The sequence below is a fragment of the Melopsittacus undulatus genome, chromosome 9 (assembly GCF_012275295.1).
Source record: "Melopsittacus undulatus isolate bMelUnd1 chromosome 9, bMelUnd1.mat.Z, whole genome shotgun sequence".
NCBI lineage: Eukaryota > Metazoa > Chordata > Aves > Psittaciformes > Psittaculidae > Melopsittacus > Melopsittacus undulatus.
Genome location: NC_047535.1, coordinates 44670844 through 44695648, shown reverse-complemented (window position 1 = coordinate 44695648; position 24805 = coordinate 44670844). Strand labels below are relative to the sequence as shown.

The 24805-nt window shown below is 46.0% G+C and overlaps 1 protein-coding gene across 3 annotated transcripts in view; it reads right to left on the bottom strand.

Annotated features, from left to right (window-relative positions):
- FLNB (filamin B) overlaps positions 1-24805 on the bottom strand; it is a 70723-nt gene that overhangs the window by 7509 nt on the left and 38409 nt on the right. For 2 of the 3 annotated variants that reach the window (XM_034066403.1, XM_034066402.1), the window contains exons 15-41: positions 24582-24705; positions 24192-24352; positions 23543-23633; positions 23135-23304; positions 20880-20997; positions 19824-20086; positions 18619-19216; positions 18223-18396; positions 17688-17850; positions 17165-17325; positions 16429-16596; positions 14807-14930; positions 14365-14521; positions 12811-13000; positions 11014-11261; positions 9227-9301; positions 8405-8507; positions 7387-7527; positions 5696-5824; positions 5053-5226; positions 4741-4899; positions 4403-4606; positions 3731-3883; positions 3290-3412; positions 2476-2742; positions 1920-2057; positions 1714-1829 (exon numbers count right to left, since the gene is read on the bottom strand). In XM_034066403.1, the coding sequence (XP_033922294.1) occupies positions 1714-1829; positions 1920-2057; positions 2476-2742; positions 3290-3412; positions 3731-3883; positions 4403-4606; positions 4741-4899; positions 5053-5226; positions 5696-5824; positions 7387-7527; positions 8405-8507; positions 9227-9301; positions 11014-11261; positions 12811-13000; positions 14365-14521; positions 14807-14930; positions 16429-16596; positions 17165-17325; positions 17688-17850; positions 18223-18396; positions 18619-19216; positions 19824-20086; positions 20880-20997; positions 23135-23304; positions 23543-23633; positions 24192-24352; positions 24582-24705 (4692 nt within the window). The remainder of the gene's footprint in view (positions 1-1713; positions 1830-1919; positions 2058-2475; positions 2743-3289; positions 3413-3730; positions 3884-4402; positions 4607-4740; positions 4900-5052; positions 5227-5695; positions 5825-7386; positions 7528-8404; positions 8508-9226; positions 9302-11013; positions 11262-12810; positions 13001-14364; positions 14522-14806; positions 14931-16428; positions 16597-17164; positions 17326-17687; positions 17851-18222; positions 18397-18618; positions 19217-19823; positions 20087-20879; positions 20998-23134; positions 23305-23542; positions 23634-24191; positions 24353-24581; positions 24706-24805) is intronic. The other variant, XM_034066401.1, reaches the window with a different exon arrangement.

The following is a 24805-nucleotide window of genomic DNA, read 5'->3' as shown; positions in this document are numbered from 1 at the left end:
TTCAGTTTCAACAAAAGCCATAAAGATGTGACTTGTCTTTACTCTCAGATCAGAAGCTCTCTCTCAGGGGGTGGCTGACTCAGCAGTCATCCATGTTGGCTAGGCTGATTTTTCCCATGGTAACACACTAGTATGGGAACCCAACAACTCTACCAGATCAGGCAGAGGCAGGTTTAGGGCACTAATCACCCGTTATCACTGAAGTCAGCCTGCGGTATTCAGGCACTTGATTTAAAGGATGTTTAAGCTATAGCTCCGTTTTTCGGCCACTTCATTCATTCCAGATTCATTCAGGGGAAAACCTCTGATAATTCAGTTGTCTGAAGGAGTAATATGCATGTTTATATTTGCCACAAGAGGCTGCATTTAGAATGTCACCACAAGACTTCTTAACATAAGAAAGCAATTTAAACCATGAAACCAGATGTTGCTGTGTGTCAGGCCATCAGCAGAAGGCAAGGCAGCTCAGCATCCGTGCTGCAACAGTCCCCAACCAAAGCAGCCCTTGCAGCAGTAATATTTTATACTTAACATACTTTACCTGATTTTGTTTTCAACTAAATCCTGAAGAGGGAAATAAATGCAACTGAGTAGAACTGAGGTACAATATATAAAGCAAGTCCCTGATGCGGGTTTAGCAAAAGCTGATGCTGCCCACTGCGCTGTTACTGAATACTCAGCTTTATCTGCCTCTCCAGGACTCAATTGAAGCGAGTATTCCTGTCAAAGAGTCTTTAAATGAAACACAAGAGAAACATCAATACCACAGTGACTAATTATCGCCCTTGTAACTCCTGGTTAGAAGAGATACTATCAGATCAGACTGCTGTGGTTCATTTACACTGCCATGGTGGAGGAGTCCTGCAGTCAAGACAAACTCCAGGGGACCACAGCTGGGATATATCCAAAAAACCACCACAGCTGAAGTATTAATTGGTTATCCCCCTTGATGAGAACTGAGGTACTGTATATTTAGACACAGATTCTCAGTCTCACATCCAAGTTTCTGGCTTCAAAGATTTAAGTCAGGCATTTAATGTCACTTATATTTTAATGTACGTAGCCACACATACCAAAATGATATGGTGAGGTTAAGGTGAGGTTAACAGATGAGCCCAGACCAGCTACAAAGCTGTGATTCACTCTGAGATTCACTACTGTTCATGAATCATCAGAGCTGCGACTGTGGTTGCATGACCTCAGCCAGCACAAATCTGTGCTCTGAGCTCATGGTGGGGCCCCCTCCATCTGCCCACTCAAATGCTCCAGCAAGGCTGAAACTACATCCCCACCATGCAACCCTGCACTGATTCGTGTGTGGAAACCCTGCTACTCAATGTGCCAATCAAGTAACTCAGTATCAGCACAATCACATTCATGTTTCAGTTCTCCCCTGGCTAATGTGGGTGGAAGACAAGTTTTATGTCCTCCACTGCTCCTTCTAGAGCCTCTTATTCCTAATTCACAAGTATTACACTCGGTTGAGCCTTCTGCCTTCATATTTTGGCTAGCTAGAGCTGGTGCAACTCTACCAGCCCGTTACCAAGGGGCCAGCTGCCAAAAACCTCTCTCTGGCTGCAGGCTAAGGTTTAAAACAGGTACCAGCCAAGGCAAGGCTATTGTTAAGAAGAAGGGACAACTGTTTTGGTCTCGGAGAACAAGGACGAAATCAGTTTGTGTGGTAAGTTTTGGAGATGTTTCCTTATGTCTCACCTGAAGGCTAGTGACAGTGAGCCTACGAGCATCATCGGAGGGGGCGATGACAGGAACCAGGTAGGGGCTTTCAGGAATGTGTTCATCATTGAACTTTATGGACACTTCATAGTTGCCTGCAGGGAGAAAAGAAACAGGGATTGTCCTTAGTTTCTTTGAAAGTAGCATTCAGTGTTATTTCAGCATAACTTGGTCTTGGTATGTACCTGGCTCTTGAACTATGTATGATACACCACAAGATCCATCTTTATGGTCCTCAAAGGCAATTTCTGCTTTACTTGGGCCTTCTACAGCAATAGACAGTCCTCCAGCTCCAGCTTCCCGTGTCCATATACTGAACTCAGCTGTTGAAACACACAAGAGCACATATAAGAGTCAGTTTGCTGCTTCTGGGATGCAGCTCCTTCTTAACAGACCATGCAGCATCCCATACTTATGTGTATGAGGAAAGGTACCTCATCCCATCATCCTGGGTGATAACAGCAGTTTCTCCTATTAGCCTTGAATTAGCCTATTTGCCCATAACGCACCTTACAACTTCAAGCTCATCCTGTGAGAGCAGTTTCCAAAACAGAAACTGTTTTCTGTTCCAGACTCTATCCACATGACAGCAGTATTATTTCTCCCTGTCTTGGGGTGAACCTACAGTGTTACACTAACCTCTGCTTAAGCTTTCAGAGGACAGGTCAATAGACACCAAACCACTGTGCTGCAGACCTGCACGTGGTCGGCACTGGACCCCCATGCAAGCAGAGGACTCACCTGGGACACCCGTCTCTCCACGCTCCAGCCCTGGGCCACCAGCTCTCACTTTATGGGCTCCTCCTTCACCCAGTGGTCCCACAGTGAACTGGAAAGGGCTGCCCGGCACCGGCTGCCCTCTGTATTTGACATCCACAGTGTGGACTCCCATTTCTTGTGGCACAAAGCGGACGCAATAGGTGTTTTTGTCAGCTTCTACAATTTCAGCATCAAAGTTTCTCCCAGAGGGACTCGTTACCTGGGCTGTCATATCCCCACAATCGATTTCTAACAAGAGAATAAAAAGAGATTAGAAAGTGACAAATATCTTTGGTACTTTGTTTTTGGAAGTAGGACCTGAGCTCACACAGTACAAATGACAGAAGCAGCACGTAGGTGCTAGATTGTATGCTGTGTGTGGCTGAGCAGCAAGCCTGGCCAGTGACAGCAGGTGTTATGGAAGTGGGTGAAGAGATTGCCTAAGCCAGCTAAGACTGGCCTACATCATTTACATCTGACACACAGCAGTACAAACGCTTATCCGCCAGCAAGATGATCTTAAAGCCCTGGAGACAGGGTGAGCTGTGCAACCCATTCTCCAGCCTCCTGTACAAGGAATAAAGTAAGGCCTCCCTGATACTTATTTCTCTATATGCTAATCAAGTTTATGTTTATTTTTAACCATTTAGAGAGAACACACTACCAGGGTCTCTTTCCTCAACTATCTTTATATGAGGATGTCTTACCAACACTGATGTTACTATTTCTATTGCTTCTGGTACACCCAAGCTATACAAGTGTAAGTTATAGTTATGAGGATGACAAGATTGGTTACCTGGAATTTTTAGGTTCAGATCACATATGCTTCCTACTGTTGCAACAGAGGGAGCCCGTCTTGTTCGTGTGATGCTCTCCTTAACTCTTCCTTCACCACTTATCTTCACAGTAAATGGGCTGCCTGTAAGTACCACAGCAAGTCATTCATCCTCTGCTCATTACACACTGCATCAAGGGGAGGCATGACAACTTCCTCCAAATTGTCATGGATCATAGGGGAAGTTTTAGAGCCAGCTAACAGTCAGGTCCAAGTGAAATACACCCATGTTACCAGAACCTGGATTGCTGCTGCTTGTGGAGGGTACTGGTAGGACCTTCTTGAATCCTTGGAACTTATGGTCCATGCCAGATCACAGAGCCCACCTGCAGCTCCAGTGCACTGGCCAGCTAGGTAAGGCTTTTGCCTACTAACCAAAAAGTTCCCAACACTTCTGCTTACCTGGAATATGTTCATCTGCAAATTTAGTGGACACAATGTACACGCCAGGTACAGTAGGAAAATAGGACACTTTGCAGGTTCCATCTTCTAGGTCTTCAGTTTGGATATCTACCTTGCTGGGTCCTTCAACTGCCAGTGAGATCCCACCATAACCTACAATACAGATAAGTTAGCCTCAGATTTTCATAGTCCTATTATAAATTTGACATAAAATAGTCCAAACCCATAGCAGTAGCTAGCCAGTAGGTTTGCATCACAGTGGGCATATAGGAGTTGCATGATACCATAACGACATTTTCGTAGTCCTTAGTGCATATTCAAAGTAAAGATGCATTCAGCACCTAAAATGCTCTGACCATATCTCTTTAATTAATGTTGTAAAGTTAGCTTGAAAGATTGTGGCCAAGGCTCCATATTAAACCAAAAAGGAAATACCTTCCTCATTTCCTTGTTGCTGTACAAGACACTAGAACAAGCACCATCAAATGAAAGAAAAGCTTCATCAGTGTCTCAGTGACAGTGCTTTGGTTGTAACAGAAGACATCAGCCAAAACAACACAAAGCATTTTAGAAGTTAACAGCAATGCCTGTAGTTAATAACTAACAATAATGACTGTGCGTGCTTAACACATCTCCCATAGCATCTCACAGTCCCTCTGTGATGGAACTGACCTGCATCTCTTGTGTCTACAATGAAGTCACACATTTCAAAGGTTCGTCCTTCTACCAAGCCACGTCCAAAAACTCTTGCTCGTCTGGCATCTCCTATCTCAGACTGGACCACCATGATTGTTACAGGGCTGTTTGGTACATGACTCCCATTTTTCTTGATGCTAACCAGATGTTCTCCCACTTCTCGTGGAATGAATGAGATTCCTACAAAGCAGAAAAATGTGACAAACTTACTTTTTATGCATTTATACTTGATCAGTGAGTCATTTCACATAGCAAAGCAAACTGGAGTAGATGCTACTATACAACCTTCTCAGATCATTACTGTCAGAGCTTACCAATGTGATTATTGGGTAGCCTCTTCAGAAGACAAGGCTCATCACGACCTGATGGGGCTTTAATGGTGGCTGTCAGGAGACTGAGATCAGTCTCATTGATGTCCAACAAAAAGTCGGCAGCAGAACCAAGCTTAACCTGGGACCGTCTTCTGTTATCATCTGGATACATAAAGAGAAATGAGTCAGAAATTATCACAAAGCTAAGTGCAGAACAAGGCAGGGGGCTTCACGTTTCAGCCACAAACCAGGTCCTTCATGCTATCACAGGTTAATTTTCATTATGAAGTGCTTCCAGAAGTCTAAACTTCATACCTGTGATCTTGGCTGTGAACGGACTGCCTGGGATGTGTTTGTCATTGTACTTGACCAGGATGCTGTAGTTCCCAGGTAGAGTAGGCAGGTACGTGACTGTGCATGTCCCGTCTTTGTTATCAATGCAGCTGATCTCTGCTTTTGAAGGTCCTTCAATAGCCAAGTCCAGCCCACCTAGGAAACGAGGAGAACAGCACTTCTGTACATCTTTGTGTATACCAAGTCCAAAGACTTGGTCCAAAGAGGAAGATCCAGTGCTTGTTACTGAAAATGCAGCTTAGATGCATGTTTTCAAAGAAAAGCAGTAAAAGAAGCTCAAGTTTCCAATCCACTAAGACCAAAACTCCATTTAGTCTGCTAGATTTACCTAACAGTGAGTCAATATCCACTATATCTAAGCTGCCTTCTGTTTATTTTTAATTTAACATACCATTTGCACCCTGTACCACAGGGTACATCGATTACTCTCAGGAAGAGGTAGTAGAACAGTTTTTACTGCAAGTTACAACCTGATATTTGCACAAGTCATCTGCATCACACCAGAGATTTACAGTTGGACAGACTAACACAAGTTAACGCTGATGCACTTAACTTCCAAGAAGCCCCTAGTTTAGGGCAGGATGACTTTAAAGAACAGACTTACCCTCTCCTGCATCTTCTGTGACAATGGTGAAAGTTGCTGGTTTATTTGCAACCCCATAAATGAGGCCAGGCCCATAGGCAGACACACTGCCACTGTTTGGATAATTCACATAGAACTGCAGAGGGCTCTCTATAGGAAAAAGGGAGGTGGGGGGAGCAAACAAAAGAAGAAGAATGAGTGGTCCGGACTGCAAGAACAAAACAGACATTGAACTGCTCTAACCCAACAGGATCTTATGCTTACTGACACCCATGTTCTTCAGTGCCATTCCCACTACTTAATATTTGAAGAACCTTTATGTGACTGTAATGTACTCAGAAAAATGAATAAGCCTCCCCTTTTAATTTCCAAAAGATACTTCTCCATGATTTGTTCCACACTCAGTCCTGACAAAGTAAGTGCTACTCAAACTACCAGAGATAAGCTCCAATGATGCTGTAAAGGGTCCTATTCATTACAAGTTTATTTTTAGCACATTAAACCAGAACATGACTCAGAAGCAGGCTTGCAGTTCAGGCACAGATCCTGAGTTTTAGTAGCTCAGAATTAGGAGCTAGCACAGCACATTGTCAGACTCAATGAACCTGAACTAGCAAATTTGAAGGGTATCCAAAACCATATTTGTCAGCCTTAGATTAGCTAAGCTGATGCACAAGAACAAAAAGTACAGTCAGCAATAGCCAAAAGTGGTTTCAAAAGATAGCTCTTAAGGCCAAAGCCAGATTTTGCAGCTGAGAGAGTAGCAAGTTTGATTCATGACAGTCTTCAAGAGGGAAACATTAGAGCACATCATCCTGTCCAGGTGCAGGGTGATGGTCTTACTGAACTAACACATCCAACAGCTTGGCACCTATGGAGGTGTTATACCCATACAAAGTGCTGAAGATACTGAAGTAGCACCATGCATCAAAGTTATTGAGCCTCCTGCTTCAGTCAAAGTTAACCTTTGTTTGTGAAACAGAACCAGCAGCCCAGTTCAGGCAGTGCTGAAGGTATTTTATCTCACATCTACACATTCTTCTACAGATCTGCCCCTTTTGTCCTAGCCCCACGCAGCAGCATGCCTAGAGAACTGGGGGGCAGTGCCAGCCTCCAGCAAGGCACAGCTTCAGCTGAGCAGCTGGTGAAGTAAGGACAGGAGAAGAGAAAGGGAATGAAAGGGAGTGGTTTCTGCTTGCTAAGAAGCAGCCAGGAAGAAAGGAAGATTACAGCTTAGTGTGCGTGTGTGTTTTATTTCATTGCAATGAGATGGAAAGAGTAACTACAGTGTTTTAGCCACTTCGTCCTCCCACAGATTGGAGGTTTTATGCAATGCAGTTTTAGGGATAAACACACACTGCACCCACTGGTTTTGTTGAGCACCATGGCAGTAAATTCCAACCTGAAGAAAATGGTGGTTAGAAAATTGTACGTTTCTTCCTCATAATAAAAAGGCCACAAAAGCTGGTTCCCAAAACCAAGCTCCGTTTTAGGCCTGGCTGGTACTAGTAAACCACAATGGAAGCTCACATGTGCCAGCACTTACTCCTTTGCTTTGGTTGCTCTCTAGACTGCTTGCAGATGAACAGTAAGACATCTCAGGCAGTTCTTACTGCAGTGTATACAAGTAAGCTATAGAAACCTCACCAGGGAGCAGATACATCCCCAGGGCATTGCACTTGGATTTTCCTCACCTGCTTTGTCAGACTCACCTGGGATGTGCTTTCCCATATACTTTATGTGCATTTCATGCAGCCCAACCTCAGTAGGAGCATATCTCACTGTTACTGTGCCATCTTTGTTATCCACAATATCCGGAGTATCTGTCTTTCCAGAGGGCATGTGTACTTCACCTACAAGAAGCCACCATGGGAGTTACAGAAGGAGAAGCTGCCTGCTTCCCCTCTCCCACCCACAAAGAATTGTCTAGCCATTTAAAACACGCATTTTATATTGTTAAATTCCTTACCCACAGGCACAAATAGGAGACTAATGGGAACATTAACCAGACATGTTTTCTACTTAAGCTACATGAATGCAACATAGTGGTAGACATCTGGCAAACAGTCCTGTGACCTTACAAATCCTACAGGCAGAGCTGTTTGCTTCAGCCACTGAACATTCCGCAGCCAGTCCAGGGAAGCTCTGATCTACCTCATCACAAGAAGTTCCCTCTCCTGCAGCTCTTTTATAAAGGAAAGATTGACTGTCCCTTCAGCTGGGACGTGCCAGGGCTTGGGGTGGGACTGCTGAGCTAGAGGGCAGGAGGGGACACAGCCCGTGTGTGCAGGTTAGCACAACTGGGGCATTACTGGTGTGATGCTCTCAGCTGCCAGACCTGTGGAAGAGGGGTCGCTGTTTTGGAGGATGTATGTGACAGCAATGCAGGATTAGACTGTTTCGCAGCATCTGCACAACATAAATAATGGAGCTTATCAAGGATGCAGGTAGCTGCTTCAGAGGGGAAAAAGCAGCAATAGGTCCTACAGTGCAGTAGCTCATAGCCTAGCACTGAGGACCACAGCAGCACCTCATTTCACTCACACCATCAGCAGGGTGTATCCTACTCATCCTCAGTGTGTGCCACTTGGTGTGAAATTAAACCACCAAGTTGCTGGCAGGATACAATCATTCACATGCAGTCTAGACCACCCAGTCTGTTAGCTGCAAATGGATAAACATGCTCATAAAAAGCAAAACCTCCCGAGAGGCTACACATACAGCAGGTACCTGTTATTTCTCCTTTCCTTACGGCAAAAGGGATAACCATATCAAAGGGCCTGAATCCCATGCCATTCATGTCTCCAACTGGGACATATGCTTCTTCTGTGACCTAAAGAAGCAAAAGGATGGGTCATTTCAGAAAGGAGGGTAGACCCAAACGAACACTGAGCAACTCCATCGTGAGCACAAGCAGAAGAGAGCGTGCGGTGATTATCGCAGCAGCAGCAGGACTGGGCTCAACCAGAGCAGCCTCTGGCCAAGCTCTCCTTCACAACACCACCACACCGCAGAGCAGAGCGAATCAAACACGGAATCAATGGAAGACATGCTGGAAAAAAGTGAGAGATAAAATGGAACACAAAGGGATGGAACACAGTGTAGCGCACACAGACCCGAAGTGGCTCCATCTGAAAGGATTTAGTTGCTTAAGGCCTGGAAGAGAAAGTGATTTTTGAATGGGGCAGAGTGATTGCAACACAAAATGGACACAAGAAACAAGTTTCACAATGCGACTCTGGACTCAAGACACTGGGCTATTTGACTGTGAAAACAAAGCGGTGCATTTGGGTTGCTTTTGCCAACAGCAGACATTGCAGAAGTAGAAGCTGCTGTAGGTGTAATGATCCTCTTCGTGTTTAAATGAGAGCTTATTTGAAGACTCCCTTCAAGCAGCAAAGGAAAACCAAGGTGTGGATCCCAAGAGCAATTCATCGAACAGAAAGGATGAACACAATGACCAGAGCGACTCAAGCAGTCCCAAGAAGCGGGTCTGTCATCTGGAATGGAACACAGATGGGGAAAATAGCTGAAGAATGTAAAATTGTGTACCCAAGGGCGGAATCCGGGGGGGGAGGCGCCCACTGGCTCCTGCGACCGCACGGCAGCATCATCTGCATCTACAGCCTGGGCAGGGGTAAAGGCAGGTTAGCTGTTATTCCGGCATGGAGGCAGTCCTGCCTTTCACAGTGCAGAACATGCAGCTCCTTCTAAGCTGCTCAACACCTTCCTCCCACCATGCAGCCCTCCCAGTCCTCTCACTGTTGCAAGGATCCTGGATGCAGCCAGGGAGCTGGGACATTGCCTTTATCCACAAGCATTGGGCATGGGGGGAAGACACCAGCCAGTACGTGCTGTTGCTGGGAGCTCGGAAGGGAAGCTGGAAGCAGTGCCTGAACACTGGTGGAACTGAATTTCAGAGTTGCTTTTCTATGGGATTGGTGCAGTGAGGGAAGTGAAAGGTTTACACCTAAGATGCAAGTCTCCAAGCACCACACAGCACAGTGAGCAAGCCAGGAGGCAGGGGAGCTGCTTCCATGGGGAGGCTGATGCCAGTTCATACACTTGGGTGACTGACCCAGTCCACGTCCAGCCATAGCTGCAAAGCTATTCTCTGATTCACTGCTGGGATAGTGTTGTCAAGGCATCAAATGTGTTTTCCCGTGGCGCAGCCTCCCTTCCCACCAGGCATGCCAAGAGGATGACTTGTAAATTCCCCATCTCCCCCACTTCACCCAATGAGAGAGGCTGGGGCTTACACTCATGCAACACAGCTCCGCTGGGCTCACTACTGCCCATTCACACCATCCTTACAAAATAACCCACTGGAAATATACACATGGAAAGACTCCCTAGGAAAACCTATGCAAAGCAGAAATACTGCTGCTTTGCTGTTCCGTGTTCCCAGCTGAGACACTCAAGTCGAACACGTACTGTACCAGTCAGCTAGGAAGTGGGAATTCTGGCTGGCTGGGAGCAGGCTCCCTGACCTCCAGAAGCATTTCCTGTGGTGAGCTTTGAGCAGTGACCAAGAAAGTCATTTTCCTTGCAGAAGCCTTCAGAGACACCAGAAACAGTCCTCCAGAGGGGCAGGCAGGAAGAGCTGGTGTGCCTGGCACCGGGGACTTGCCTGCGAGCTCCAGCCAGACCCAGCACAAGTACACCCGTCTGGCTTCATGGCCTGAGATGTGCTGGAGCCACCTCAGCTGAGATCACAAGTCCAAGACTCGTTTTCCCACCAGAGAGCTGTTCTTCACATGAAGGGCTCCTGTGAGCCCCGAGAGGTACCTGATCTGCTCTTCAGGGGGGCTATGGGTTTGTTTGCTTTTTAAACCTAAACATGCTGAAGTACTGCACACTGGAAGGAACATGATTAGAAGGAGAGTGATTTGGCTATAACAGTTTAACTAGCACTTGTAAATCAGTTTTGAGTGTGAGCTAACAGCCTGCTTCCCTGGGATGTGCCAGCAGACCATGCCTTATTTTTGGGTCAACATTATAGAGACGCAGACAAGTCAGAGCACTGTATCTGACAAGGGCTGAAGTAATTAGGTGTAGAAGCTGATTACAACCACCCTTACATCATCCAGAACAGGAACTACATGGTCAGGACGTGAAAAATTCATTTGTTCAAAGAAGCCAAGTCTTCATTTTGTGATGGCTTCACTGAACTGTAGTGCCTGCTCAAAATAAGCTCTGCACATAACAAGGACTCATTAGCTCTTGGTAGTCTAATGAATGCCTAAAGAAGCATTTACACACAGAGTTAACCTATCACTAAATAAAATGTGGCAGCAGGAATCCGAGTGGGAGGTATTTCCGGAGCAGAGCTGGCTTACCATGACGGTGAATGGACTGTTGGGAATGTCCACCCCACCAAAGCGGACATAAATCACATAGGTTCCTGGTTTGGCAGCGGTGTAAAAGATATCGTAAGTCCCATCCTCATTTTCAACAACATCTGCTTCAGCTTCTGTCCCATCTGGTGTCAGAACGGTGCACGTCACTTTTCCCTTCCCTGCTGATTTAGCATCTACCACAAAACCAACCTCTTCACCAGTCTTCACAGTGGGTGCAATCCCAGGACCTGCAAGGCAATTTTAGTTACAGAAAGTGCTCAGGGGGTATTTTTCCCAGGCAGGACACCCACAGGCACACAGGAAGCATGGCCCCAAAACACCATATAACCAGGGAGACTCATAGTGTTGATCAGCACAGGGGCATGCAAGAGCCAGCCACCAGCTTCCCTTCTCTGCAGTCAGAAGCTGGACGAGAACAGAGGGGAAAAAAGCTAAGTTTGAAGGAAGCAGTGCCCTAACCCGTGTTCTTATCATCATACTCCTTTATGAAGGGCCAAAGGCACTATCTTCTGCCCTGGCCAGTGACTCAGCTGTCGCTGCTTTAACATAAACCTCACTCTGAAAGCAGCTATAAAAGGGCACAGTAGCAGCCATGGCCATGTTTCCTCCTACATTACTCACAAATGATTTCTGTTCTGCCACACATCCAAAAAGAACAAAATATCACGAAACAATGCTCAAATTGTAGCAATCCGATCCAGCCTAAAGAAAGCTGTGTTTAAATGAGAACTATTAAGTCTTATTTGCAGTACATACTTAATACTCCTGCTTTTGACCGGCACTTGTTACCAGCTAAATGGCTCATTTTCAAGTGGCAATGAACCAGCCAGTTTAATGCCTTGACAGCATTCCAGCATCTGCTCCTACAGCGATTGTATTTCAGCTTTACAGCAGAGAGTCAGAGGCACCTCTTGGAAAGAGGAAATTTAAGCTGGCATCTGAGAGTAACCTCCATCACAGTTATTTTGAACTATTAGCAATTTAATTTGCTTGGAAGAGTATCACATTCAGCCATTAAGGCCTCTTTTAAACTAATGTTGAAGCAAAGGGGATACCTGCTCTGTGTTTTCCATTGTGCCAGGAATACCTCTCTGTTTAAGCAGGCCTGAAAGCAGCCAGCTGCTGGATAGGTACCAGGTATGCTCTAACAGAATGATGCAGGTGAGCACCATGTCAAGGCACTTTCAAAGGTTTACCACCAGAGGTTAAGGTTCCCTGTTCAATTTGGTCTCACCTTGATTATTTTAAAACCAGGGGATTTAACATTCAGTGCCATTCTTGTAACTAGTTCTTGTCACTTCTGCTGCCTGGGAGCAGCCTTAAGGTGGCTGGGAGGTGGCAATGTGCCTCGGTGAGCAGCCCAAGCTGTATTTACCTCCTCGGAATTAATGCTGGGTTTGCTGGGAATAAGACTCCTTGCAACACTCACAGTGCGAGGAGCATCATGTAGTGAACGTGTGCAGATGTGTTCTTTTTAAATCAACCTCACTGCATTTCTCAGCAGGATTTATCTAGGCCAAAATAAGCATCAGACTCCAGTTGCATCTGGCTGTTTATAACCACCCAAGCAGATTGAAAGGTTTTGCTAGAGACTGAGAGAGATTCCTGCTCACCCCCAGGGTGGACACTTCTTTATGGCTGGGAAAACACTCTTATAAGGGCAGCTGGATTACATAACTCTCTAGCATCTTCTCCCCCATTACATCAACTGTACCATGCTCAGAAGGCAGCTTTACCAAGTATAACCAACAGCAACAGAAAGAAGCCGGCACTCACCTGTGGCCAAACACTTGCTGGCATCCCCAGCTGGAGATGCCCGGATCCGATAGGGAGAGGACGGGATATCATCTCCACCATACTTAACACCAATCGTATAGCGTCCTGTTTTGTCAGGGACATAGGTGACTGTGTAAGTGCCATCCTTGTTGTCATGAATGTCCACTCTCTTGGGTTTGCCCTCTTGGTCCTGAGGAGTGCAAAGCAGAAGATTTAGCCACTAGGACGTTAGTCATGAATTCCTTTAGCAGGGCAGATCTGTTCACAACCGTGTTTAGACAGCCTGAAGCAAACACAGAACTGCAGCTCTATGAGGGCTAAATATATTTCACTAAAGGACTAGTGTGAGCAATATACTATTAGGAGCAAAAAGGTATCAGACCACTATAAAACAATCAGTGCTATCATTAACTATCCTTTGATAAAAGAACATTTATAAGATGCAGCAAGCAGTTTTAATGAACTCTATATTAACTGGAAGAAGTTTTAGGCCTCATTGTCATATCACTGCTGAAAACGAAGAACATTTCCCAGGTCCTGAGGCACGGATCAAAGCCAGACTGAATACAAGAATCAAGGAGACGCATAAACTATACAGACCTGAGTTTCAGCATTAAGCTTCTGTATCTACAACCAAGATCGTCACTGTGCAATGCTTCCAAAAGAGATACTTCAAGCCTCAGCTTTCAGCACAACTCACCAGCTGCAAACCATGAAGTATTTATAAAGTCTTCCAGGTCTGCATCCAGGGAACCACATGTTGATCCCACACTGTATTTTATCCCTTAACACTACTGCAGGTATAGCGAAAGCTGCACAGGATTTGGTATTTGAGGTACAGCATGAAAGAGCTTACTTCTTTCAGCAAGGCTTGTGAAGCATTAGCTCAGAAGAAGAAGTAAACAAATGCTGTGAGGAGGATGCACTCCCACCATGCAGGAATTGTGGAACTCGATCTCCAAAGCCATGGCCAGACTAGGAGCCCTGATAAGTATTTTGGATCTTTTAAGAGCCCACATGCATGCCAGAATCAAGGCAACGGCTTTGCTGGCCCTGAGCAGGCAGCAGGAGAGCACAGGAACAAGAATGCAGAAGGGCAAGTACAACCGGCCATGCCATGACCTCGGCATGTCAGAGCTAGGAAATATGCTTTATGGCCCACTAAGCAGGGACCTTCCTGCTGAGGCCACAGAGTCCAGGCACCACAGATCTCAGGGAGAGCAACAACAAGGTCAAATAAAAACATTCCTGAAGTATCTCCTTAAGCAATTTACGACTTTTGGCAACCTTGAGGGAGCCTTGTTTGTTAATTTATCCCCATGTAATGCTGTGTGGATGTTATCTCATGGCCTTGCGGACTAGCCAGCCTTGCTAGGAGGCTGTCTCCATTTCAAATTCCAGCATTTTCATAGTCTTACAAGAAACTATTTCTCTCATTTTGGGTATTTGCAGAGTGTAAGGTTAACCAACAGCTGCGGACCCCTCCGATAGGAGCCACTCGCACCCACCTGGAACAAGATGCTTCCACCCCTGCTTGGTTCTGTAGCTACTTACAGTGATTTGTACAGCCAGGAGTCCCTGTCCAGCATCCTTAGCATCCACAGCAAACTCCACAGGCAGGCTGGCTGGTATCCCATAGGAACTGAGACCTGGTCCACTCGCTGTCACTTTACTGGCATCATATGTAGGAAGCACCTTCACCTTGAAGGGACTTAAAGGGAAACCTGTTATTGCCCCTCCTCCTAAGCCAGTTGCTGCAGTACACACTGAGGTGTGGACACACCTCTCGTATGGCATCTCTACTATAGGTACAGCAGGTTCAGTGAACTGCTGACCCCTGAAGTTGTGCAAAGAGCTGCACTGGTCAGTAGAAAGGACCCCAGCTAGCCCTTAAATGGTGCTCATGTGCTGGGGGAGCACAATCAGGTCACTGAATCTTCAGTTCATTAAACTTAGATGATTTAAATGAAGATAAATTTCATCTTCATCACCTTACCTGCGAGGAATCTCTTCATCAGCATATTTGACAGAGATCATATAGGGTCCCTCTTGTGTCGGGGTGTACACCACCGTGTGGGTGCCATCTCCATTGTCTACCACATTAACAGGCCCCACAACCCCTAAAAAAGCAACAGAGAATTTTCTCAGCTGTGCTGTTAAAACCCAGTTCCTCACAAGCCATTTGCTGCACAAAGCTCCAAGATGCACTGCTCATTTACAGCTTGCAACAGGCTACATTTCCTTTATTTTGTATCTGAATGAAGGCAATGGGCATAGAGCAGTGATCAGTTTCCCTTCTTTTGTATTCAGTAGCCACTGATTTGAGACAGATTTGTTATCCCGCACTCTCTGGGCTCCCATCTTCTGACTGTAAAAACTAGTATGAAAATACTGGAGAAAAATCTGCTTTCTGTACAGTCCAGGTCACAACCAATTGCTCAGAATACACTGCGGATCTTTTGAGAATGAGTAATGGTTACAGCTGCCTGCACTGTCATTAACAAGATTATATACTGTTACTGGGATTCATTGCACAGAACTGAACCCTAAAGACAGTTGACGTGTAGCGTTCACTGAGTCTTTCACAAGCAGGTATTTGGAAAGACAAGCTTGCTGCCTAGGCAAGAGAGCCCTGCGAGCTGCTGAAGTCCTAAGAAAGCAGGATCAATTATTTCAATTTGCATTAAGCTAAATCTATAGCAGATTACATGTCATATCAGTTCAGATCAACACACAAGGCAGTCTACAATTATGAGTTGGCTTTAAAACACAGGAAGGATTAGCAGTAAAGCAAGCACAGAATAAATGTATAGTTGCCATGCAAAGCCTAAAAGCAGTTCCGCTGGTTCCCACTCCCTCCTCCAGATGATTCCTGCTGTTGCCAACGGGATTTCCAAGAACCAAAATTAAGGAGTTCAAACCTGTCTCAGTGTCACCCTTGGGATCACCTTTAAAGAAAACTGAAATCACTTTCAATGGGGAGCGCTATCCCTGGGAATCCATCTCATCCACTGCAATTACAGAAGGGTTACCTGAGGGGCACCCGCAGCAGCGAGACCTGACACATCAAGTGGGGAAGCAGCTCTCACCTCCCAGCAAGGCAAGACTTGCAGCCAATACATACTCACTGCCAACCACTTCAGCTTAACATCTGAGACACAGCTTCCTAGGTTAATGGAAGCAGCATTAACACTACTGCTTGAGAGCCTTGTCCCCCCCTGGGGACCACTGAGGGGTTCCACCACATTTCACAGACTCTTGCAACTCACTTTTTTTTCCAAGTCACCATTCATGTGTCAGACATTGGATTTACTTTTTGATGTCTAAATCTAAGCCAAAATTGTTCACCCGTGGTGGTTACTCATGTCACATCCCCCAGCTATGAGGATTAGGAAACAGCCATCAAAGCTACTGCTAAAAGCAGCACTACCTACGACACAGTTCTCCTTTTACAGCATGACGTGGATCAGGTGTCAAGGTACACACACCAGATGAACAGGAGCAGAGGGAAATGCTCATTCAAGTGGTATCACCACCTTTGCAAGAAGGGTCAGGACCATGTTACCCACCCAAACACAGAGACAGCGGCACGGCTGGATGGAGGACTTCGGTTCTTACCTCTGGGCCCGGCCACCACCACCTCAAGGGGTGCTACTCCTGCCTTGCTGGCATCTACAGTGAAGGACTGTGGGATTTTGGCTCGAACAGCTGTTCCCAGACCTGGTCCTGCTATCTTCACCTTGCTGGGATCCACAACATCCTTCACAGGAACCTTGAAAGGGCTGCCTGGAAGTTAATGCAACAAGTGTTAAACACCACAGAGCTAACAGTTATAGGAAACCAAAGGTCTTTTTTCATACTTTTCCCTTTAAGGGCTCCCTTACTCCTATCCCTCAATCTCAGGCAGTAATGATAACCCCACAGTCTCCACACTACATCTCTGCTCCTGCAAAAGCCAGAAGTGTGATGATGATGCTTCTACATATTCACTGTCTACTCAACAGTTCAGTTACTTGCCAAGGGTCAGCCACCCTTTCCCTGTACCGACTCTTTTATTCCTCCCCTGCAAGTGCTACAGTCTTGACAAGGCTCTTTCCACATCCCCACAGAGGCTGTTTCAGAAACAAGAAGAGACTGCAGCCCTTCCTCAGAACTACCACACCACAGCACAAAGGGCTCCACACTTCCCCCCAGGTCTGAGGAACAAGTGTCACCTCTGTTTCTGCTGAAATTCCCAGGAAAAGCAGAGAGTCAAACCTCAACATCCCCCAGCACAAGTGAGAGGCAGCCAAGGCACTGAGTCCTTAGCTCAGTGCCTTCCCTCTTCTGAATGCCACTGAGCAAGAGCTCTTACCAGGAATGTGCTCTCCCCCATATGTGATGTTAACATCGTAGTCTCCTGGAACATAAGGAACATATTCGGCACTGCAGCTCCCATCCTTGTTATCTTTGCAGCTAATTTTAGACTCTGAAGGTCCTTCCACAGTTATTCCAAGGCCACCAATTCCTGCCCCTCTGCAAGACAGAAATGCACACTGTTTGTATTACCTGCTTCTAACAGCAGCTTCATAGCCTTTGCATGCTCTGGCTGCATTTTTACCCTTATTGGAAAGGCAATAACCTGACTTCTAATGTCCAGCCTTCAGTGTGCTCTGCTATGCAAAGCCATTCAGCAGAACCTCACTCCCATTTTCCTACAATGTCATCCTCAATTGCTATCGACCACTAATCTCTGCAGAGTGCTCAGTACATGGTGAGGTATTGAACACAGGAATCAGGACACAGCTTGGTCTTGGTATTAATATTTGTACTGGGTTTAGCATCCTGCAGTGCTCATTCCCTCAGATATTCCTTAAGGATCAAATAGGCCCAGTTACCTGGTGACAACCGAAAAGGCATTTGGCTGATTTGTGAAAGCTTCTTTCAGTCCAGGTCCTTGTGCTTTTACCCGTGATGGATGGCAGCCCTCTGTCACGTTCACTCTGAAAGGACTGTTTGGCACGGGTACACCATCGTATGTTACACTGACTGTGTGTGGTCCTGTTAAGAGGAGGAAAACACTCTGAATTCTGTAAATATTCTCGTCACTTAACATCACTTCTACAAGATGCTACTGACTGAAATGTCAGTACACGGGTAAGAACTTCCTCCTGCATTTCACAACACTAGTGCTTCATAACTGAGATGCCATCTACGCAATGTTCTTCTGAAGCCAAATTACTGTAAAAGTCAATTCTTCAAGTTAAAACAGAGCTACTTTCTGCAGAACCAGCTCCTCCACTGGCAAAAACCTTGCTAAGACGCCAACAAGTTCCTGGCAGACCTCAGCAGTTTGCCAAATGAAAGTGTCAGAAGAGCTCTTTGCTCTTGGCTTTCCCCTCTCAAGGAAACAAACCAAAACCCAGAGGTTACCCTTTTCAAACGGCGTGTACTCTACTGAGTATGTGCCATCAGCATTGTCCTGGATGAGACAGTCCGTGGGGGAGCCGGATGGGCTCGTGATCTGTGTCCTGATGTGGTCACCACCAGCCTTGGTTAGAGGTCGAGCATCCACAGTGAACTCGGTTGTGGCTTCTCGGAAGACATCTGCAGGATACATTTTGAAGAGTCACTTCAAGAACTTCCAATGGCAAAACATTTAGTGAACCAGGATGATAAACAACTTGTTTGGGAACATAACGGAACACCCCCATCTGAGGGTCACCATGGGAACATGCAAGGCTATTACAGCTTTTATGGCTCAGAATACTCTGTGCGGGACAAAGGACCACGAGTGCTATGAACTCTGATAAGAACAGTTATTCTCACCTTTCCCTTCCACTCCTGGACCAAACACTTTAACTCTGCTGGTATCCACAGCTGGCTCCACCTTGACTCGGGCTGGGAATTTAGGCACTTGCTCTCCTCCATATCTCATCTTGATGGTGTACATGCCAGCCGAGAGTGGCACGTATGTTACGACATAGGTCCCATCTTTGTTGTCATCGATCTGGACCTCAGCTTTGGAACCAGTATCCGACACCATGTCCACCCGCAGGTCCCCAGGACCTGCTTCCGTACAGTCAACATTCAGCAGCCCTGCCTCACCTACTTTACCACGTTCCAGACCTGGGCCCGTGGCAATGACTTTGGAGACATCAAATGGCATTTCTATGTCTGCCTTAAATGGTGAACCAGGAATGGGAACTTCTTCAAAGAGGATGTTTACAAAATACTCTCCAGGCTTCGTGGGCAGGTATGAGACAGAGCAGGTTCCATCGCCATTGTCTGAGCATTCAATTTTAGCTTCACAGGGGCCTTCTACTGTTAAACCCAAACCTCCAGTTCCTGCCCCTTTGGTATCTATGGTGAACTGGGCTGGTTTCCCAACAAGGCCTCCTCGAAGACCTGGACCATGAGCTTTTACCTAGAAGAGAATATGCAGTTGAGCTAAACTTGTTTCTTCATGTTATCGCCAGCACACACTGCCTAGTCAGGCTTGTTTGTAGGTAGGACTCAATTAACAAGCTCTTATAAACACTCTTATAAAACCCTTCTGCCACTCCTCCCAGTTCTACTATAAAGTTAATATCTCTCGTCCAAAGAGGTTTCTAGGCAAGGATATTCGTGCTCTCACCTTAACTGGTTTTATATAGCCATGGGATATAAAAGGTAGAAACATTCAAATATTGGGTGGCTGTAAGTGTGTTTTTCTTGATTTCTCTTTCCTTAGAAAGAAGCATCTCAATTAATACAGTTGAGATGCTCATGAGGCCTACTTCTATCAAATTAGGAGCATACTTGTATTTGCCACACTATGCAGGATGCTTGCAGTATTCTTAATGAGTTCACTGCTTTTTCGAACAGTGTTACAGGAATTACTTCCATGAGTTATGGAACCTGCAAAAGGAATGACTCAGCACCCTGAGTAAGGACATCCCTGGGTCTGGTTTGGCCAAAACCAAGCCAAGTCTCATGCCCACAGTCAGTTTTTATATATCAGTTGCTGTTACAGACCTAAACCATTCACTTACCTTGGAGGGGTCTGGAGGTAGTGTGGCCTCCACAGTATAGGGACTCCCTGGGATTGGGTTTCCATCATAACTCACATCCACCACATACAGTCCTTCTTCCCTTGGGATGTATTTTGCTGTGCTGCACTCCTTACCCGGAACCGGTTCCACCAAACACGGCACAGCCTTCCTCATGGGACTGGAAATATTAACATCCAGTTTACCCTGCCCACCAGCTCCTTTGGTGTCAATGACAAACTCCTGATCCTTCCCTACTTCCACTCCTGAAAAAGACAAAACACAGATTACTACATTAAGTACTCAGCATCAGACAGTGCTTCAAGAAATCTGTCCTACCACTGAGGGAGCAAGCACTGGCAAAGCCCTGCTCAGGCTGCATCCCTCTGCATGCAAAAAAACCTTCAAGCTGAGGGGGACAAAAAACCCCAAACAAAACAGAAACAGCAAGTGCTTTGCTTAGTTGGAGCTACAAAGCTACAGTGCTACACAAGCCTATAAGACACGGCCTGGCAGCATCAGAGGCTCAGTTCAGGAACACAACAATATTTCACAGCCCTAAGCTCTTTCACTTTCACAAAACAAAAAGACTGTGTGAATGAAGTTCTGTGCTGCAGCAGCCACATGTATTTGAACAAACAGCCATCTAGCACAAGGAAACCAGGTTCCAGTAGCAGGTGCTCAGCCTGGTGAAGAATCCAGCTCTATTCACAAGAGACTAAACCTCAACCCATGCTTTACCCACACTGCTCTGTAATCTTTGCCCCTTCTCCCTCTAAAATACCCAAACAAAAAAACCTCAACCAACCCCCCCAGAAAAACTGAACTGAATTTAGTCCTCAAGAGGAACAGATAAGTCAGAGTGGCCAAGCTATAAAGCTGGAGCTGGATGATCCCAACTGTAGCTGGATGATCCCAACTGGAGCTGGATGATCCCAACTGTAGCAAGTTAAAGATGGTTTTGCCCACTTTTATTCCAGCAGGACATGCTGGCTATCACGCACATTCAGGAGACACTTCAGTGGGAGGCTATGGGGCTTCTAGCCCAGAGGTACTTACTGTTTTCCAGTCCATTGACTTTAACCTTGCTTAGGTCTAGAGGAGCAGCAACGCCCACAGTGAAAGGGCTTTTAGGGATAGGATCACCACCGTAAGTTACCAAAACCTTCATTGGACCCTAGTGGGAGAATTTACAAGTTTAGCTCAGTTCCTCTCTTCATGCAGATAGTACATACAGCAGTACGTAACCACTTCACCTAATCCATTGTAGCTGACCACAGCCAAGCTTACTGGTTTATGGACTCCCAAGCTCTCAGCCCTTCAAAGTATTAAATGTTTCTTAATGCAGGAAGAGAGAAGAACACAGTTCTTTCCAACAGCTAATGAGACTATATTCAAGCTGCTCCAGCTCAGGCTGGCTCCCACCCTCCTGACGCTCAGACCCATCAGCTGAATGAACATCCCAGTGCTCCAGACCAGGTATCCCCTTCCACCACACAGAGAGGCCAGGCCAAAGCCAAGCCCACAAAGAGGCCATATTATTACAGCATCTGAAATACCAGGGGTTTAAGCTATACAAGTCAGAAAGATTAATGCTCTTGTGTATTTTGGCTGGAATACCACACAGCCATGGCAAGCTCCAGCCCCATGATGTGTGCTCCTTTTATTCTCTCCTACCACAGTCCATATTTTAGCTATATTCACTGTTTGCTTACTTTTCGTTCTTGGCCGGTTCAGCTCCCAAGTGAAATAATCATGGATGGTTCACGCAAGCTAGTGAATAGCTTCCATGATTACTCTTGGTTGTTTTTAGAAAACACACACACGGGTAGCTGTAGCAACACCATGAGATAGATAAGGCTGAGTAAACAGCATTAAACCAAGGCTCCTCTGCTGCTGACACAGCCCCTCAGGAATTTAACTACCTACTCTGTCCTCCCCCTACTCTGAGGAGTCGAGAGTCTTATGCACAAGCTACTGCTTACGAACCCAAGAAAGACAGGGTCCAGGAATGACCTACATGCTCACAGCCTGGAGGGACAACAAGGCTATACTAATCACTGTGAAGTCTATTTCCATCTCCTCTTTTTAACCATTGCCTTCCTGCCACTGCTATCTGCAAGCATCTCTTGTAAGTTCACAGCTCCTCCATGACCCAAGGTACTCCTCCAGATGGGAGGACCAAGTGGAAAGCCTGGTTTAGGCAACCTGGCTTGTTTCAACACTGTTTTTCACATGAAGCATAGCAATCTGTTACTGCTCACACACACAAGCATGGAGTTTAGATGACTTCGAGCCCTTTTGCGTACCAACTCTGATGGAAGAAGCAAAAGCTTCTCCACACAGGCATGCCAGACACATCCTGAGATCATGCAACTGCTTTATCCAAAACCAAATGCTAGCTCTATGGTGCTTCCAAGAATGCTAATCCAGCATTATCAGTTCAATAATGATGCAGTCCTCCATATCAGTCCACTTTTATACAGCTACAATCAAGAAAGCTGGTGCAGATGACTGACTAGCTCGTGTATTTGTTCAGCAGAGTAAGAGCAGCAAAATGCTTTCATCTCGGCACTACAGCACCTACGTCTTTAGAAATGCATGAGATTTGTGCATTCTGGCAGTTAAGGGCCCTCTACAAACACGCAAGCACAGCATAAGGAAAAACACTCCTAGTCATTAGCAGCTTCCTCTTTCAGACCTTCAATGGTGTTGCTAGGAAGCATCTTTGAATAAAAAGACTTAGACTGAATTAATTTCCAACCCAAGGGCAAACCTAAAACACAGGCAAATACTTTGATGCAGTTAATCTGCAGCCCAGCTTCCTTCCTCAGCACCAACTCCTTTGCCTTCCTTCTAGGGAGCTGCTGTACCATCACCCTGTGCTTTTTGTCCCCGCTCGGGTTTACACCACAGCTCCTTTGACAACAGCAGCACACCACAGCTCAGACTTTGCAGGACCACAGCAGCCCAGAGCAGCTGGTACAGCAGCCAGCTCCAGTTTGGACCCCAGGAAGGTTCACCACCTCTCCTCTTCAACTGATAAGGTGTGGAATGACAACATGAGCTGTTTGCTACTGCTTCAATATCTCACTTGTTCCCAGAAAATAAAACAGCAACAAGCTATCAATAACTACATTAGAAAACTGCATTACTGTTTTCCAATCCCAATTGTCCTGCAGGCTTTAGGAGACAGGACACCCTGGCAAGGTTTATCTGCTCATTCCTCTGTGCATAAATACCAGAGAGGAAGGTCACAGCACTATGCCAATACGAGCCATTCACTCTTGCATTCCTCCAGAAGTCCAACCTACCTGCTGTATTGGAGTGTACCTAACAGTGTGGGAATAGTCATAGTTATCAATGATGTCCAGATCTGCCACTGCCTCTCCCGGCACTGGGCTGCTGAACTGCACATCCAGCGGTGCTTTCCCAGCTCCTTTGGTGAACACAGTGAAGTGTGTTGGCTTGCCGTTTTCCACACCTGAGGAGAAATGTTAATGTATGCAGAACTCGCACACAGAAACTCTTCCCAAGAACATTTGGTACCTATAAAGCCCAGTTAAGCAAAATGCCAAGGGAATGGAGTTGTTTCCAATTGCCTGGCACCCCAGCCTGCTGCATCCAGGACTGCATCACTGCATCCCAGCAATGCTCATCCAGGCAGTGACTACCCCACAATAGGTCTAGCACTGGCCACACCATCCCAAACCAGCTCTCACCAGTTTTGCTCAGACCAGGTCCTTCAGCTTTCACTTTGCTGGCATCGTGTGAGGGCTCCACTTTAACTCTGAATGGGCTGGCAGGAATTTCCTGCAACAAATACATGTCTATAAACACAACAACTCTTTACCAGCACAAACCAGACAGATGATAACTTTAAGACACTGTTGCTGTAACTGCAGCACCAATCTGAGTAAACTTTCACCCCAGTTAAGCACCCTTCTCTGCCGGAGTACTCGCACTCAAAGTCTAGGGCAGAGTTAACAGCTGCATTGTTTGCAAGGGCCTCTTCCTCCCCCCTTTTTCTTAATAAAGAAAACTCATTTTTACTGCCATGTTCCTTGGACAGTCACTTCGGTTTTCTATCCCTTAGAAAGCAGCTTTGCCCCATCACTGAGCCCACACTCATTATGCCAGCCCAACACATCACATGCTTGAACTCCAGTTTCTCCATCCAAGGCCTCTCATTTGTGTACCTTCAGGTATTACAAAAGCGGTTTTGGAACCACCGACCAAAGTGCACGTGAGCTGAAATGGAAGGAGCCAGCTGCAGATTGCCACAGCCAGCTGTTAACTGGCACATGCTCGTTGATCAAAGAGCAGATAAACACTCTAAAAGCATCAGGCTGTAAAATGAAGATGACAAACCTCTCCTGCGAAGAGCACTTTAATAGTGTAGCGCCCAGCGGCAGGTGGTGCATACTTCACTGTGAACGTATCATTAGCATTGTGGATGATGTCAAAATCTATGTCTTCCTCTTCATCACTGACCACACGAGCATCACACTTAATTCCAACACTGACGTCACCTAGGCAAAGCAAATGGAGGTTATGCTACTGGACAGTACAGTCGTTGCTAGCCAACAGCCAGCACATTCCCATTTCCAGTAGTTGCTCAAATGCCCGTGTTAATTGATGTAACAGATCACATCACAATTCATTGCAATGTTCTGCTTCCATGAAATAAGGAAAACTAGCATGAAACAGTACAGAGACCTGTGGTTCAGATACCACAGCAACAGCCCAGCCTGCATTTACCTTCTCCTGCATCTGTGCAGTCAACAGTGAAGTGGGTTGGCTCATTTGCTTTCAGGCCAGTTCTCTCTACGCCAGGTCCAAACACTTTCACTTTCTGAGGATGACTCCCTTGACCTATAAGGACCTGCATGGATTCACAAGGGTCAGAATCACACATCTGTGTCGTCTTTGAGATCACAGTCAAGTCAGAGCATTGCTTGAGCAGAGGCTATAGAAAACTGTGC